This window comes from Anomaloglossus baeobatrachus, chromosome 2, assembly GCF_048569485.1.
Source record: "Anomaloglossus baeobatrachus isolate aAnoBae1 chromosome 2, aAnoBae1.hap1, whole genome shotgun sequence".
Taxonomy (NCBI): Eukaryota; Metazoa; Chordata; class Amphibia; order Anura; family Aromobatidae; genus Anomaloglossus; species Anomaloglossus baeobatrachus.
Window position 1 is genome coordinate 723,078,424 of NC_134354.1, and position 18,869 is coordinate 723,097,292.

The window sequence follows — 18,869 nt, forward strand, 5'->3', positions numbered from 1 at the left end:
AGTTCGTAGCTCTGCCATTCAGTCTGGCGACAGCCCCACGGGTGTTCACCAAGGTCCTGGCAGCAGTGGTAGCAGTCTTGCACTTTCAGGGACACCCGGTGATCCCATACTTGGACGATCTACTCGTCAAAGCACCCTCCCTCGAGGCATGCCAATGCAGCCTGAATGTTACGCTGGAGACTCTCCAGACTTTCGGGTGGATCATCAATTTGGCAAGGTCAAATCTGTCTCCGACTCAATCACTAACGTATCTCGGCATGGAGTTTCATACTCTATCAGCAATAGTGAAGCTTCCGCTGAACAAGCAGCGTTCACTGCAGACAGAGGTGCAGTCTCTCCTTCAAGGCCAGTCGCACCCCTTAAGGCGAAGATGGTGGCAGCCATCGAGGCAGTTCTCTTTGCGCAGTTTCATCTGCGCCAACGGCAATGGGACATTCTCCGCCAATGGGACGGGCAGTCAACCTCCCTGGACAGGGAAGTCTCCCTTTCCCAGACGGCCGAGGACTCTCTGCTATAGTGGCCATAGCCCCCATCCTGGGCACTGGTCACGACAGATACGAGTCTGTCAGGGTGGGGAGCAGTTTGTCTCCGCCACATGGCTCAGGGGACGTGGACTCAGCAGGAGTCCACCCTTCAGATCGATGTTCAAATCGGGGCAGGGTATCTTACCCTATTAGCCTTCCAGAAGTGGCTAGAAAGAGAGCAGATCCGAATCCAGTCGGACATCTCCACAGCGGTGGCATACATCAACCACCAAGAAGGGGCGCGCAGTCAGCAAGCCTTCCAGGAAGTCCGGCGAATCCTCATGTGGGTGGAGGACACAGCATCCACCATATCCGCAGTTCACATCCCGGGCGTAGAAAACTGGGAAGCAGACTTCCTCAGTCGCCAGGGTATGGACGCGGGGGAATGGTCCCTTCACTCGGACGTGTTTCAGGAAATCTGTTGCCGCTGGGGGGTGCCGGACGTCGACTTAATGGCGTCTCGGCACACCAACAAGGTCCCGGCATTTATGGCACGATCGCGCGATCACAGAGCTCTGGCGGCAGACGCCTTAGTGCAAGATTGGTCGCAGTTCCGGCTCACATATGTGTTTCCACCTCTGGCACTCTTGCCCAGAGTACTGCGCAAAATCAGATCCGATTGCAGCCGAGTCATACTCGTCGCACCAGACTGGCCGAGGAGATCGTGGTACCCGGATCTGTGGCATCTCACGGTCGGCCGACCGTGGTCACTACCAGACCGACCAGACTTACTGTCCCAAGGGCCGTTTTCTCCATCGGACTTCTGCGGCCCTGAACCTGACTGGGTGGCTTTTGTGTCCTGGATCCTAGCGTCTTCAGGATTATCCCAAGGGGTCGTTGCCACCATGAGACTGGCTAGGAAGCCCACGTCTGCTAAGATATACCACAGAACGTGGAAGATTTTCTTATTCTGGTGCTCTACTCAGGGAGTGTCTCCCTGGCCATTTGCATTGCCTACTTTTCTTTCCTTCCTACAATAGGAGTCAGAAAAGGGCTCGTCGCTCGACTCCCTCAAAGGGCAAGTCTCAGCACTATCCGTGTTTTTTTTTCAGAAGCGGCTAGCACGTCTTTCTAAGGTGTGCACGTTCCCGCAGGGGGTTTGTCATATCGTACCCCCGTACAAGCGGCCGTTAGATCCATGGGATCTGAACAGGGTTCTAGTTGCTCTCCAGAAGCCGCCTTTCGAGACTCTGAAGGAAGTTTCTTTTTCTCGCCTGTCACAGAAGGTGGCGTTTCTCGTTGCGATCACATCGCTTCGGCGAGTGTCTGAGCTGGCAGCTCTGTCATCCAAGGCTCCCTTCCTGGTGTTCCACCAGGACAAGGTTGTGCTGCGCCCCATTCCGGAGTTTCTCCCTAAGGTCGTATCCTCGTTTCATCTTAATCAGGATATCTCCTTACCGTCTTTTTGCACTCATCCGGTTCACCGGTATGAGAATGATTTACGTTTGCTAGATTTGGTGAGAGCACTCAGAATCTACATTTCCCGCACGGCGCCCATGCGCCGGGCCGATGCACTTTTTTGTCCTTGTCGCTGGTCCGCGCAAGGGGTTGCAGGCTTCTAAAGCCACCCTGGCTCGATGGATCAAAGAACCAATTCTAGAGGCCTACCGTTCTGCGGGGCTTCCGGTTCCTTCAGGGCTTAAAGCCCACTCAACCAGAGCCGTGGGTGCGTCCTGGGCATTACGTCACCAGGCTTCGGCTCAACAGGTGTGCCAGGCAGCTACCTGGTCCAGTCTGCACACTTTCACCAAGCATTATCAGGTGCATACCTATGCTTCGGCGGATGCCAGCTTAGGTAGAAGAGTCCTGCAGGCGGCAGTGACACCCCCGTAGGGGAGGGCTGTTTTGCAGCTCTAACATGAGGTATTTCTTTACCCACCCAGGGACAGCTTTTGGACGTCCCAATCGTCTGGGTCTCCCAATAGAGCGCTGAAGAAGAAGGGAATTTTGTTACTTACCGTAAATTCCTTTTCTTCTAGCTCTTATTGGGAGACCCAGCACCCGCCCTGTTGTCCTTCGGGATGTTTTTTTGTTGTTTGCGGGTACACATGTTGTTCATGTTGAACGGTTTTTCAGTTCTCCGATGTTATTCGGAGTTAATTTGTTTAAACCAGTTATTGGCTTCCTCCTTCTTGCTTTGGCACTAAAACTGGAGAACCCGTGATACCACGGGGGGGGTATAGCCAGAGGGGGAGGGGCCTTGCACTTTTGATGTAGTGCTTTGTGTGGCCTCCAGAGGGCAGTAGCTATACCCCAATCGTCTGGGTCTCCCAATAAGAGCTAGAAGAAAAGGAATTTACGGTAAGTAACAAAATTCCCTTCTTTTCAGATTATAAGACGCACTTTTCCTCCTAAAAATGTAGGGGGAAAATGAGGGGTGCGTCTTATAATCCGAATGTAGCTTACCGGGGAAGGTGGAGAAGAGCGTCTCAGGAGATGTGGGATGTGAGGCAGGGGACGCCATTCTGAAAATGTTGGTGGTGCGGCTTCAAATAATGCCACTTGGAGTCGGCGTGTGTGCAGATGGTGTTCTTGGCTCAAGATCTCATCTGCGCATGCACCGCCTCCAGCCCATTGATCTCCCTGCAGTTGACTTAAGCAAAATAGCGCCCAGAGGTGGCGTGTGCATAGATGAGATCTTGACTTGTCATTGAACCAAGTGCTCTTACGACAATTTCTGGATGCTCCTTCTGCCTCACAGTGCCCATATCAAGCATCTGGGACACCCACTCCAGCACCATCGCTCCTGCCTCCTGTGACCCCACTCCACCACTGCTGCCTCCAGTATGACACCACTGGATTATAAGACAGACACCCCCCCCACCTCCTCCCCCATCTAAATTTGGGTTGCGTCTTATAATCCAGTGTCTGTTATAAAACGAAAAGTACGGTACTGGCTGTTTTTTCTAGAAATGTCATTTATATGGGTTGTCTGATCTCTGCAGAAAAGTTTTGGGTCACTGTGTGTGAATGCGACTGCCGAATTGTTGGTGTGAAATGAGGGAAGCTGGGCAAGTAGTTGGCACTTGATTGTTCATCAACACTTAAAATATAGGGTGGGAATCATGACAGTATACAATGTGTACGCTATTACGTTTCGGCAGTCTGCTGTCTTTTCTTCTTAGACTGGACAACTCCATTTAAATATATGGTCACATTTTTTTTTTTTGTTTCCACAGGTTTTGGGCACGGCCTTTGATCCATATCTGGGAGGAAGAAATTTTGATGAAAAATTAGTTGAACACTTCTGTGTCCAGTTCAAAACCAAATATAAGTTGGATGTGAAATCTAAAATCCGAGCTGTTCTGCGCCTCTTTCAGGAATGCGAGAAGCTGAAGAAGCTCATGAGCAGCAACAGCACTGATCTTCCACTGAATATTGAATGCTTCATGAATGATCTCGACGTGTCAGGACGGATGAACAGGTGAGCATTTTCTTAGTTTTAAATGGGTTGACTGGCGCCACTCACTTCTGCACTGGTAAAGGAGTGGTACTAATGATATCAAGTCTATACACACCTGTCACGTATGTACTTATGTATGTATGTAAGCCAGGGAAGGAGTCTTGCGAGGATAATTTGCATATTCCCAATGCCTTCTGGGATAAGTGAAAAGTCACCGCGAGCTCAAGGAGAACCGGGTTTTGGCCGTTACAGCCGGAACGAAGACTTCTGAAAACCGCGCGCCGCTAGGCGCGCGAATTTTAGCCTGTCTTCTTCATTGTGAGCGTGAGTGAGCAAAGTGTGAGCAAAAGTAAGTGTGAGTAGAATTGTTTGTATTTAGTTGTTTAATTACTTAACATTTGTTTAGTGCTATCCCCATTAGAAAATGTGCTCCACTATTGCTAATGCGATCCAGTGTACATCTTGTCTCATGTATGCAGTCCTTGAAAAGCCGTTCGAGGGTGCATACTGTTGTTCGAGATGTGCGCACGTTGCACATTTGGAAGCCCAGATACTGGATCTAAATGAGCAGCTGGCAACTCTGAGATGCATTAGCAATATGGAAAGGAGTGTGCTGCTCACTGAGCAGCAGCTTGCTGGGTCAGATGTGGGGGAGGATCGTAGTAGGGAGCGGCAGGACGGTGAGGTAGGTAGCTGGGTGACAGTTAGAAAGGGGGGTAAAGGGAAAAGTGCTAGGAAGGCTAGTCCTGAACTGACACACCCCAATAGGTTTGCAAACTTGGCAGATGAGGGAGATGTCATTACAGGGGTAGCATTGCTGCAGCAAGGCATGACCTCTGAACGCCAGAGGAGTGTCTGCTCCAGTAAGGGGGGGAATAGGAGTGCAGGGCAGGCAAGACAGGTACTGGTAGTGGGGGACTCAATTATTAGGGGGACAGATAGGGCAATCTGTCACAAAGAGAGGGATCGCCGAACAGTGTGTTGTCTTCCTGGCGCTCGAGTTCGGCACATCGCTGATCGGGTTGACAGATTACTGGGAGGGGCTGGGGAGGACCCAGCGGTCATTGTACACATTGGCACAAATGACAAAGTTAGAGGTAGGTGGAAGGTCCTTAAAGATGATTTCAGGGAATTAGGTTGTAAGCTTAAAGCATGGACCTCAAAGGTGGTATTTTCGGAAATACTTCCTGTGCCACGAGCCACACCAGAGAGGCAAAGAGAGATCAGGGAGGTTAACAGGTGGCTCAGGAATTGGTGTAGGAAAGAGGGTTTTGGGTTCCTGGAGAATTGGGCCGACTTTTCAATTGGCTACAGATTCTATGCTAGGGATGGGCTGCATCTTAATGGGGAAGGTGCAGCTCTGCTGGGGCAGAAAATGGCTAGAAGGTTGGAGGAGTGTTTAAACTAGGAATGGGGGGCGAGGGTATTCACTTTATAGAAGGGGAATGTAGTGCAGATAGTGACCAGGGCACAAGTAATGAAATTGGGGGTGGTACGGGGGGAAGGGTTAGGACAGTTAATACAGTAAGCAGGAATACAGGTACAGAGTCATACGTAACGTGCATGTACACTAATGCCCGAAGCCTCACAAATAAGGTGGAGGAATTAGAATTAATATTGTTGGAAGAAAATTATGATATAGTGGGGATATCAGAGACATGGCTGGATGAGAGCTATGACTGGGCTGTTAATTTACAGGGTTATAGCCTATTCAGGAATGACCGTACAAATAAGAGAGGGGGAGGTGTGTGTCTATATGTAAAATCATCCTTAAAACCCATCCTGCGTGACAACATATGTGAGGGTACTGAGAATGTAGAGTCCCTATGGGTGGAGATAAGGGGGGGGAGAATGAATAATAAAATACTGATAGGGGTGTGTTATAAGACGCCGAATATTATGGAAGAGGTAGAGAATCTCCAAATAAAGCAAATTGATAAAGCAGCGAGTCTTGGCGAGGTAATTATTATGGGGGACTTTAACTATCCTGATATAAATTGGGGAACAGAAACTTGCAGTTCCAGCAAAGGAAATAGATTTTTGATAACAATGAAAGATAATTACCTTTCACAAATGGTACAGGACCCCACAAGAGGGGGAGCACTACTAGACCTTGTACTAACCAATAGGCCAGACCGCATATCAAATATACAAGTTGGGGGTTACTTGGGGAATAGTGATCACAAAATAATAAGTTTTCATGTATTCTTTAGTAAGATGTCTAGTAGAGGGGCTACAAGGACACTAAACTTCAGGAAAGCAAATTTTAAACGGTTGAGAGATGATCTTAGTGCAATAAACTGGGATGATGTACTAAGTAATAAAAATACACAAAGCAAATGGGAGACTTTTATGAGCATCCTGAATAGGGCTTGTGCAGAAAATATACCCTATGGGAACAAACATGCTAGAAATAGGAGGAAACCCCTATGGCTAAATAGAGCTGTAAGGGAAGCAATAAAAGAAAAACAGAAAGCCTTAAAAGAATTAAAGAGGGTAGGTAGTGATGAGGCATTATATAATTATAGAAAATTAAATAAAATATGTAAAAAGCAAATTAAGTTAGCTAAGTTTGAGACACAGAGACTCATTGCGAGAGAAAGTAAAAATAATCCTAAAATATTCTTTAACTACATAAACAGTAAAAAACTGAAAAGCGATAGTGTTGGCCCCCTTAAAAATAGTCTTGGTGAAATGGTGGAAGGGGATGAGGGTAAAGCCAACCTGCTGAATGACTTTTTTTTCTACGGTTTTTATACAAGAAAATGCCATGACAGATGACCTGACCAGTGATACCATAAATTCACCCTTGAATATTACCTGCTTAACCCAGCAGGAAGTACGCCGCCGCCTCGAAATCACTAAGGTTGACAAATCTCCGGGCCCGGATGGCATACACCCCAGAGTACTACAGGAATTGAGTTCTGTGATAGATAGACCATTACTTTTAATCTTCTCAGATTCCTTAATAACAGGGTCGGTACCGCAGGACTGGCGCATAGCAAATGTGGTGCCAATATTCAAAAAGGGGACAAAAACTGAGCCGGGAAATTATAGGCCGGTAAGTTTAACCTCTACGGTTGGTAAAATCCTTGAGGGTTTCTTGAGAGATGCTATACTGGAGTATCTCAAGAAAAATAACCTTATGACAGAGTATCAACATGGGTTTATGAGGGATCGATCCTGTCAAACTAATTTGATCAGCTTCTATGAAGAGGTAAGTTCAAGCCTGGACCAGGGAAATGCAGTGGATGTTGTGTATATGGACTTTTCAAAAGCTTTTGATACGGTGCCACACAAAAGGTTGGTACATAAAATGAGAATAATGGGGATAGGGGAAAATATGTGTAACTGGGTTAAAAACTGGCTCAGTGATAGGAAACAAAGGGTGGTTATTAATGGTGCGTACTCGGACTGGGTCTCAGTTCATAGTGGGGTACCACAGGGGTCAGTATTGGGCCCGCTTCTTTTCAACATATTTATAAATGACCTTGTTGGTGGCATGCGGAGTAGAATTTCAATATTTGCAGATGATACTAAACTCTGCAGGGTAATCAATACAGAGGAGGATAATTTTATATTACAGGGAGATTTATGTAAATTGGAGGATTGGGCTGAGAAGTGGCAATTGAAGTTTAATGTAGATAAATGTAAGGTCATGCACTTGGGTAGAGGAAATAACATTTATGATTATGTACTTGATTGTAGAACACTGGGTAAAACAGACACAGAAAAAGACTTGGGTGTATGGGTGGATGGTACACTTCACTTTAGTGGACAGTGTCAGGCAACTGCTGCCAGGGCTAATAAAATAATGGGATGTATTAAAAGAGGTATAAGTGTTCATGAAAAAAATATAGTTCTACCTCTGTACAAGTCACTAGTGCGACCGCACTTAGAATACTGTGTACAATTCTGGTCACCGATATATAAGAAGGACATAGCTGAACTGGAGAGGGTGCAGAGAAGAGCGACCAAGATTATTAGAGGAATGGGTGGGCTGCAATACCAAGACAGGTTATTAAACTTGGGGTTATTTAGTTTGGAAAAACGAAGGCTTAGGGGGGATCTAATCACAATGTATAAATATATGAGGGGACAGTACAGAGACCTTTCCAAAGATCTTTTTACACCTAGGCCTGCGACTGGAACACGGGGGCATCCGCTGCGTCTTGAGGAAAGAAGGTTTAATCATAATCACAGACGAGGATTCTTTACTGTACGAGGAGTGAGACTATGGAACTCTCTGCCGCATGATGTTGTAATGAGTGATTCACTACTAACATTTAAGCAGAGCCTGGATGCCTTTCTTGAAAAATTTTATATTACCAGTTATGTATATTAGAGTTTATGACAGGGTATTGATCCAGGGAACTAGTCTGATTGCCGGATGTGGAGTCAGGAAGGAAATTTTTTCCCCATTGGAACTTGTTTGCCACATTGGGGTTTTTTTGCCTTCCTCTGGATCAACATGTTAGGCTACGGGTTGAACTAGATGGACTTGGAGTCTCCCTTCAACCTTAAAAACTATGATACTATGATACTTGTCCTCGTAAATATGTGAGCGACATCACTGCCACTCACCTGATGTGTGAAGTGAACAGGACTACGCCCACCCCACTAACATTGAGTTTGGAGGTCCACCAGCACCAAGCTGGGAATGCCATATAGTTCCTAATTCTATTGTACCTCCTGCTTAGTTGTGCACTTTGTTTTCCTGCTAGAGTGTGTGACGTTTTGCTTCACGTTACCTAATGAATGTTATGTTATCTCGCAGGTCAGAGTTTGAAGCTTTATGTGCGGAGCTTTTGCAGAGAATTGATGCCCCCTTGCACTCTTTAATGGATCAGATTCAGCTTCGAGTAGAGGATATCAGTGCGGTAGAAGTCATTGGCGGCGCAACCCGTATGCCAGCCGTGAAGGAGCACATTGCTAAGTTTTTCGGGAAGGATGTCAGCACCACTTTAAATGCAGATGAAGCTGTTGCAAGAGGCTGTGCGTTGCAGGTAATGTAACTAATAAAGGAGAACGATAGAAGCAGGGGTGGGGGAAACAAAAAATCACTTAATCTTTTAAATTGTACAACAGTTTGTGTTTTGTTTTTGTTTTTTTTGTGGGGTTTTTTTGGCCCATGGCTTCAAATTAAAAACATTAGACCCATACCCACTTTCTTCCAATAATGTCTGAATGTTGCTTATACTCGCCAAAATATATATACCGGTATATATATTTCTATTACATGTGTTGTGTTTTTGCTCAGGGACTCCTCACAAATGTAGATGCCTTTGTCCTTGTGACTATAGTGCAATAAGGTTGGAATGACATCCCTGCCTTTGATGCTAGTTTTTCCAAGGTCCCAATGCTTTCCATTATTATATACTTTTTGTATATGAGACATAGGTTCATCCTGAGGTCACTGTGCGCAGTCACATTAGAATTAGAAAACATGAATGATCACTGCGGCCGTGGATCACACTGACTGAGCTGCAGCTGTGAGAGCAGTGACGTCAGTGAGATCACCTGAGGTTACAGCTGTTGATTCCCACGGTACCCCAGCTGTGACCTGAGGTGAGCTCATTGCTCTCCATGTCAGATTAGGTGTGTGTGTGTGTGTGTGTGTGTGTGTGTGTGTGTGTGTGTGTGTGTGTGTGTGTGTTTTGGTTGCAGAATTTTTTTTTTTTTTTTTTTCAAACTATTTAAATAATTGAAAAAAAAAAAGACTTTTTAGTCCCTCAAACTTTGATACACAGCCAAGATAAAGCACACAGCTGTTGGCTACAACCTCCAGCTGTCTGCTCACCTATGCTGGGTATCTAAATAGGGGGGACCCTGCGCTATTTTTTTTCCCAATGATTTATTTTTACACTCCGCTTCGGGGATTCAGACAGCTACTATGAGGGCAAGAGCTTATATGAAGGACTACATGGTTGCATGTTTACTTTTCCTCTTGTGATTATCTCCTACTGATCACTTTTTTTGTTAAATAAAACTATAGTAAGTAACCCAGTAGGTGACACATTGCTGGAATCTGGGTTGCCGTCTCTACATCATGCCGCTTTTAGATTTCCTGGCAAAACCTAGTGACAGATTCCCTTTAATCATGTTCTAGGGCTTACACTAGACCTCAGGAGGTATGCACCCAACTAATACTGTTTTTTTTGTTTTTCTTTGTTGCTCTATTGGGAGACCCAGACAATTGGGTGTATAGGCTATGCCTCCGGAGGCCGCACAAAGTATTACACTCAAAAGTGTTAAGCCCCTCCCCTTCTGCCTATACACTCCCCATGCTCCCACGGGCTCCTCAGTTTTTTGCTTTGTGCGAAGGAGGTCAGACACGCACGCACAGCTCCACAGATTGGTCAGCAGCAGCTGCTGACCATGTCGGATGGAAGAAAAGTGGGCCCATATAGGGCCCCCAGCATGCTCCCTTCTCACCCCACTCTTGTCGGTGGTGTTGTAAGGTTGAGGTATCCATTGCGGGTACGGAGGCTGGAGCCCACATGCTGTTTTCCTTCCCCATCCCCCTCAGGGTTCTGGTGGAAGTGGGATCCTATCGGTCTCCAGGCACATGAGACCGTGCTTCATCCACAACTCCTGTGGAGCCTGCTGGATAGGAGCCGGGTATCGTTCAGGGACATGGCCCTGCTACTTGGAGGTACTCTGTGTCCCCGTGGGGACCGCGCACAGCAACACTCCAGCTTTGCTGGGTGTGCTAGTGCACCGGGGACCGCGGCGCTGACCGGGTTAATATGTGCCATTACACACTCAGCGTTGCTGAGTGTGTTAATGTATAGGGACTGCCGCCTTGACCGCCGCTACCTTGGAAACACTGCGGCGCGGCTGGGACTTGTAGTGCGCCGGGGACTTCCACGCCGGCCGCGCTTTTACGGCGGCCGCGTTTATTACTAGAGTCCCCGGCTTTTTGCGGCCTAGTTTCCTTTTTCTCCCGCCCTCAGCCCTGACAGGCAGGGGAAGGGCGGGACGCTGCACAGAATGAGCAGCACTGAGGGCTGGAGCATGCTTTGCATACTCCACCCCTCTCACTGTGCACAGTGCGGCTCCAGTTCCCGCTCTTTCTGGGTCACGCCCACGGCTCCCTCCTCTCCTCAGGACGCATTCCTGTCAGCTCCTCGGACGCTGCAGAGGGGGACAAAATCTGGGAGACCCAGGCAGGGACTCTGGTGGCATCATAACCGCTTTAAGCGGGTGGTAAGCAGCACCTGTGATGCTAGCCCCATTGTGCAGTAGTGTAACATTATATGTTTATTTTACACTGTATAGTGCACAGTTGATTTCTGGCTATATACCCTATTGTGTTGCTCAGGGAAGATAATAGCATGGCGCCCACAAAAGGCAGGGGTGCCAAAACACAGGCTTATTATGCTGCCTGCGCCGCATGTACGACCCCGCTACCGGCAGGTTCCACTGACCCTCATTGTATACAGTGCTCGGGCCCTGTGACACTTACTCAGCCAGAGCCTCTGCTAAGAGGGGCCCAGGGGGAGCCACCTGCTGACAATGTCCAGGTGACGGGGACAGAGTTTGCAAAACTCTCTGAGACTATGGCTAAGATACTAGAAGCCTTGCAGTACAGGCCGGTATCTCAGCACAGGGACTCTGTTGAATCTTTGTTCCCTGGCCCCCCTCAGTTGGACCAACAATGTCCTCCCGGGGTATCTCATAGATCCCAGGCTGAGGGTTCTGACACAGACCCCAGCCCCAGACCGACTAAGCGAGCTCGCTTAGATTTTCCCTCGACATCATCATATTGTTCAGGGTCTCAGCGAGGGGAATCTCGAGTTGATGAAGCGGAGGTAGCTGATCAGGATTCTGATCCTGAGGGCGCTCTCAATCTTAATACTCCAGACGGGGACGCCATAGTGAACGATCTTATTGCATCCATCAATCAAATGCTGGATATTTCTCCCTCAGTCCCTCCAGCAGAGGAGTCGGCTTCTCAGCAGGAGAAGTTCCGGTTCAGGTTCCCCAAGCGTACACAGAGTATGTTTCTGGACCACTCCGATTTCAGAGAGGCAGTCCAGAATCACCATGCTTGTCCAGATAAGCGTTTTTCTAAGCGCCTTAAGGATACACGTTATCCCTTTCCACCTGACGTGGTTAAAGGTTGGACTCAGTGTCCCAAGGTGGATCCTCCAATCTCCAGACTGGCGGCTAGACCCATACTTGCAGTGGAAGATGGGGCTTCACTCAAGGATGCCACTGACAGGCAGATGGAGCTCTGGTTGAAATCCATCTATGAAGCGATCGGCGCTTCTTTTGCCCCAGCATTCGCAGCCGTATGGGCGCTACAAGCTATCTCAGCAGGTCAAGCGCAAATTGAAGCAGCCACATGCACGTCCGCGCCACAAGTGGCGTCCATTACCACTCAGACCTCGGCATTTACGTCTTACGCTATTAATGCTGTCCTGGACTCTGCGAGCCGTACGGCGGTGGCAGCCGCCAATTCGGTGGTACTCCGCAGGGCCTTGTGGCTACGGGAATGGAAGGCAGATTCTGCTTCCAAAAAGCGCTTAACCAGTTTGCCAATTTCTGGCGACAGATTGTTTGGCGAGCGTTTGGATGAAATCATCAAACAATCCAAGGGAAAGGATACATCCTTACCCCAGCCCAAACCGAACATACCCCAACAGAGGAGAGGGCAGTCGAGGTTTCGGTCCTTTCAGGGCGCGGGCAGGTCCCAATTCGCCTCGTCCAAAAGGCCTCAGAAAGAGCAAAGGAACTCTGATGCATGGCGGTCTAAGTCACGTCCTAAAAAGACCACCGGAGGGGCAGCTAACAAAGCGGCTTCCTCATGACTTTCGACCTCCTCATTCCGCATCCTCGGTCGGTGGCAGGCTCTCCCGCTTTTGCGACACCTGGCTGCCACGAATAAAAGACCGCTGGGTGAGAGACATTCTGTCTCACGGTTACAAGATAGAGTTCACCTCTCGTCCCCCGACTCGATTCTTCAGGTCATCCCCGCCTCCCGAGCGAGCCGAGGCTCTTCTGCAGGCGCTGGGCATTCTGAAGGCAGAAGGAGTGGTGGTCCCTGTTCCTCTTCAGCAACAGGGCCACGGTTTTTACTCCAACTTGTTTGTGGTCCCAAAGAAGGACGGGTCTTTTCGACCTGTCCTGGACCTGAAACTTCTCAACAAACACGTAAAGACCAGGCGGTTCCGGATGGAATCCCTCCGCTCCGTCATCGCCTCAATGTCCCAGGGAGATTTCCTTGCATCGATCGATATCAAGGATGCTTATCTCCACGTACCGATTGCTCCAGAGCACCAGCGCTTCTTGCGCTTCGCCATAGGGAACGAACACCTGCAGTTCGTGGCACTGCCGTTCGGCCTGGCAACAGCCCCACGGGTTTTCACCAAGGTTATGGCTACTGTAGTAGCGGTCCTCCACTCTCAGGGTCACTCGGTGATCCCGTACTTGGACGATCTGTTGATCAAGGCACCCTCTCTAGAGGCATGCCAACACAGCCTCGACGCTACCCTGGAGACTCTCCAGAGTTTCGGGTGGATCATCAATTTTCCAAAGTCAAATCTGACACCGGCCCAATCGCTGACATACCTTGGCATGGAGTTTCATACCCTCTCAGCGATAGTGAAGCTTCCGCTGATCAAGCAGCGGTCACTACAGACAGGGGTACAATCTCTCCTTCAAGGTCGGTCACACACCTTGAGACGCCTCATGCACTTCCTGGGGAAGATGGTGGCAGCAATGGAGGCAGTTCCTTTCGCGCAGTTTCACCTGCGTCCTCTTCAATGGGACATCCTTCGCAAATTGGACAGGAAGCCGACGTCCCTCGACAGGAACGTCTCCCTCTCGCAGGCGACCAAAGCTTCCCTTCGGTGGTGGCTTCTTCCCACTTCATTATCGAAAGGGAAATCCTTCCTACCCTCATCCTGGGAGGTGGTCACGACGGACGCGAGCCTGTCAGGGTGGGGAGCGGTTTTTCTCCACCACAGGGCTCAGGGTACGTGGACCCAGCAAGAGTCCTCGCTTCAGATCAATGTTCTGGAAATACGGGCAGTGTATCTTGCCCTGAAAGCGTTTCAGCAGTGGCTGGAAGGCAAGCAGATCAGAATTCAGTCAGACAATTCCACAGCGGTGGCATACATCAACCACCAAGGCGGCACACGCAGTCGGCAAGCCTTCCAGGAAGTCCGGCGGATTCTACTGTGGGTGGAAGCCACGGCCTCCACCATCTCCGCAGTTCACATTCCAGGCGTGGAAAACTGGGAAGCAGATTATCTCAGTCGCCAGGGCATGGACGCAGGGGAATGGTCCCTTCACCCGGACGTGTTTCAGGAGATCTGTTGCCGCTGGGGGGTGCCGGACGTCGATCTCATGGCGTCCCGGCACAACAACAAGGTACCAGCGTTCATGGCACGGTCTCAAGATCCCAGAGCTCTGGCGGCAGACGCCTTAGTTCAGGATTGGTCGCAGTTTCAGCTCCCTTATGTGTTTCCTCCGCTGGCACTGTTGCCCAGAGTGTTACGCAAGTTCAGGGCCGACTGCCGCCGCGTCATCCTCGTCGCTCCAGACTGGCCGAGGCGGTCGTGGTACCCGGATCTGTGGCATCTCACGGTCGGCCAACCGTGGGCACTACCAGACCGACCAGATTTGCTATCTCAAGGGCCGTTTTTCCATCTGCATTCTGCGGCCCTCAACCTGACTGTGTGGCCATTGAGTCCTGGATCCTAGCGTCTTCAGGGTTATCTCAAGACGTCATTGCCACTATGAGACAAGCTAGGAAACCAACGTCCGCCAAGATCTACCACAGGACGTGGAAAATTTTCCTGTCGTGGTGCTCTGCTCAGGGTATTTCTCCCTGGCCTTTTGCCTTGCCCACTTTTCTGTCCTTCCTTCAATCTGGACTGGAAAAGGGTTTGTCGCTCGGCTCCCTTAAGGGACAAGTCTCGGCGCTCTGTGTTTTTCCAGAAGCGCCTAGCCAGACTTCCACAGGTACGCACGTTCCTGCAGGGGGTTTGTCACATCGTCCCTCCATACAAGCGGCCGTTAGAACCCTGGGATCTGAACAGGGTGCTGACGGTTCTTCAGAAACCACCATTCGAGCCAATTAGGGATATTTCTCTCTCACGCCTTTCGCAGAAAGTGGTTTTCCTAGTTGCAGTCACTTCACTTAGGAGAGTGTCTGAGCTAGCAGCGCTGTCATGCAAAGCCCCTTTCCTGGTGTTTCACCAGGACAAGGTGGTTCTGCGTCCGGTTCCGGAATTTCTCCCTAAGGTGGTATCCCCCTTTCATCTCAATCAGGATATCTCCTTACCTTCTTTTTGTCCTCATCCAGTTCACCAATGTGAAAAGGATTTGCACTTGTTAGATCTGGTGAGAGCACTCAGACTCTACATTTCTCGTACGGCGCCCCTGCGCCGCTCGGATGCACTCTTTGTCCTTGTCGCTGGCCAGCGTAAAGGGTCACATGCTTCCAAATCAACCCTGGCTCGGTGGATCAAGGAGCCAATTATCGAAGCTTACCGTTCGGCTGGGCTTCCGGTTCCCTCAGGGCTGAAGGCCCATTCTACCAGAGCCGTGGGCGCGTCCTGGGCTTTGAGGCACCAGGCTACGGCTCAGCAGGTGTGTCAGGCGGCTACCTGGTCGAGCCTGCACACTTTCACGAAGCACTATCAGGTGCATACCTATGCTTCGGCGGATGCCAGCCTAGGTAGACGAGTCCTTCAGGCGGCGGTTGCCCACCTGTAGGAAGAGGCCGTTTTACGGCTCTCTTACGAGGTATTATTTTACCCACCCAGGGACTGCTTTTGGACGTCCCAATTGTCTGGGTCTCCCAATAGAGCGACAAAGAAGGGAATTTTGTTTACTTACCGTAAATTCCTTTTCTTCTAGCTCTAATTGGGAGACCCAGCACCCGCCCCTGTTTTTTTGTGTACACATGTTGTTCATGTTGAATGGTTTCAGTTCTCCGATATTCCTTCGGATTGAAGTTACTTTAAACCAGTTTATAATTCTTTCTTTGTCGCTCTATTGGGAGACCCAGACAATTGGGTGTATAGGCTATGCCTCCGGAGGCCGCACAAAGTATTACACTCAAAAGTGTTAAGCCCCTCCCCTTCTGCCTATACACCCCCCGTGCTCCCACGGGCTCCTCAGTTTTTTGCTTTGTGCGAAGGAGGTCAGACACGCACGCACAGCTCCATAGATGGGTCAGCAGCAGCTGCTGACCATGTCGGATGGAAGAAAAGTGGGCCCATATAGGGCCCCCAGCATGCTCCCTTCTCACCCCACTCTTGTCGGCGGTGTTGTTAAGGTTGAGGTATCCATTGCGGGTACGGAGGCTGGAGCCCACATGCTGTTTTCCTTCCCCATCCCCCTCAGGGCTCTGGGTGAAGTGGGATCTTACCGGTCTCCAGGCACTGAGACCGTGCTCCATCCACAGCTCCTAAGACTCTGCTGGATAGGAGCCGGGTATCGTTCAGGGACATGGCCCTGCTACTTGAAGGTACTCTGTGTCCCTGTGGGGACCGCGCACAGCAACACTCCAGCTTTGCTGGGTGTGCTAGTGCACCGGGGACCGCGGCGCTGACCGGGTTAATGTGCCATTACACACTCAGCGTCGCTGAGTGTGTTTATGTAGGGGGACTACCGTACTACCGCCGCCGCCATGTTTTTAACACTGAGGCGCGGCTGGGACTTGTAGTGCGCCGGGGACTTCCGCGCGGCCGCGCTTTTATGGCAGCCGCGCTCATTACTTGAGTCCCCGGCTTGTACGGCCTAGTGTTTCCTCCTCCCGCCCACAGCCCTGACAGGCAGGGGAAGGGCGGGACGCTTTACAGACGAGCTGCAGTGAGGGCTGGAGCATGCTTTGCATACTCCACTCCCCTCACTGCACTGTGAGGCACCAGTTCCCGCACTTTCTAAGGGTCACGCCCACGGCTTCCTCCTCTCTCAGGACGCCGGCAGCCGTGCCATTACACACTCAGCATCGCTGAGTGTGTTTATGTAGGGAGACTACCGCGCTGACCGCCGCCGCCATGTTTTGACACTGAGGCGCGGCTGGGACTTGTAGTGCGCCGGGGACTTCCGCGCGGCCGCGCTTTTACGGCGGCCGCGTTTATTACTCGAGTCCCCGGCTTTTGCGGCCTAGTCTTTCTTCCTCCCGCCCACAGCCCTGACAAGCAGGGGAAGGGCGGGACGCTGCACAGGATGAGCAGCACTGAGGGCTGGAGCATGCTTTGCATACTCCACCCCCCTCACTGTCCTCTCCTCAGAAGCCGGCAGCCATTCCTGTCAGCTCCTTGAATGCTGCAGAGGGGGACAAATTCTGACAGACCCAGGTAGGGACCCTGGTGGCCTCACAACCGCTTTATGCGGGGGGTATGCAGCATCTGTGGTGCTAGCCACATTTGTGCAGGAGTGTAATTTTAAATCATATGTTTATAAGATATGCTTTACACTGTATGGTGCACAGTTGATTCTGTATATATATTGTGTTGCTCAGGGAAGTCAACAGCATGGCGCCCATAAAAGGCAGGAGCGCCAAACCACAGGCTTACTATGCTGCCTGCGCCGCATGTACGACCCCTCTGCCGGCAGGATCCACTGAGCAATCCAGACCGGTATCTCAGCACAGGGGCACTGTTGAATCATTGCTCCCTGGCCCACCTCAGTTGGACCAGAGGTCTCCCCGGGGTGTCTCATAGATCCCAGAGTGAGGTCTCTGATACAGACACCAGCCCCTGACCGTCTAAGCGAGCTCGCTGGGAAATTCCCTCGACATCTTCATATTGGTCAGGGTCTCAGCGGGGGGAATCCCTGGATGATGAAGCGGAGACAGCTGATCAGGATTCTGATCCTGAGGCCGCTCTCAATCTTGATACGCCTGACGGGGACGCCATAGTGAACGATCTTATAGCGTCTATCAATCAAAGATGCCACTCACAGGCAGATGGAGCTCTGGTTGAAATCCATCTATGAAGCTATCAGCGCTTCTTTTACACCAGCATTTGCAGCCGTATGGGTGCTACAAGCTATCTCAGCAGGTCAAGCGCAAATTGACGCAGCCACACAGACGTCGGCATTTGCGTCTTACGCTATTAATGCGGTCCTGGACTCTGCGAGCCGTATGGCGGTTGCTTCCGCCAATTCGGTGGTACTCTGCAGGGCCTTGTGGCTACGGAACTGGAAGGCAGATTCTGCTTCCAAAAAAGCGTTTAACCAGTTTGCCAATTTCTGGCGACCGACTGTTTGGCGAACGTTTGGATGAAATCATCAAACAATACAAGGGAAAGGATACATCTTTACCCCAGCCCAAACCGAACATACCCCAACAGAGGATGGGGCAGTCGAGGTTTCGGTTCTTTCGGGGCGCGGGCAGGTCCCAATTCTCCTCGTCCAAAAGGCCTCTGAATAGATCAAGGGCTCTCCGATTCATGGCGGTCTAAGTCAAAAAGACCACCGGAGGTGCCGCTACCAAAGCGGCTTCTTGATGGCTTTCGGTCTCCTCAATCCGCATCCTCGGTTGGTGGCAGGCTTTCCCGCCTTTGCAACTCCTGGCTGCCAAGGGTAAAAGACCGTTGGGCGAGAGACATTCTGTCTCACGGTTACAAGATAGAGTTCACCTCTCGTCCCCCGACTCGATTCTTCAGGTTATCCCCGCCTCCCGAGCGAGCCGAGGCTCTTCTGCAGGCGCTGGGCACCCTGAGGGCAGAAGGAGTGGTGGTCCCTGTTCCTCTTCAGCAACAGGGTCACGGGTTTTTCTCCAACCTGTTTGTGGTTACAAAGAAGGACGGGTCTTTCCGTCCTGTCCTGGACCCGTAACTGCTCAACAAACACGTATAGACCAGACGGTTCCGGATGGAAACCCTCCGCTCCGTCATCGACTCAATGTCCCCAGAAGATTTCCTTGCATCGATCGATATCAAAGATGCTTTTCTCCACGTACCGGTGGCTCCAGA

The 18,869-nt window shown here is 50.3% G+C and overlaps 1 protein-coding gene across 1 annotated transcript in view; it reads left to right on the top strand.

Moving 5' to 3' along the window:
• Nucleotides 1-18,869, top strand: part of HSPH1 (heat shock protein family H (Hsp110) member 1) — a 138,345-nt gene that overhangs the window by 50,027 nt on the left and 69,449 nt on the right. The window contains exons 7-8 of the mRNA XM_075337357.1: nucleotides 3,704-3,948; nucleotides 8,705-8,933. Of these exons, the coding sequence (XP_075193472.1) occupies nucleotides 3,704-3,948; nucleotides 8,705-8,933 (474 nt within the window). The remainder of the gene's footprint in view (nucleotides 1-3,703; nucleotides 3,949-8,704; nucleotides 8,934-18,869) is intronic.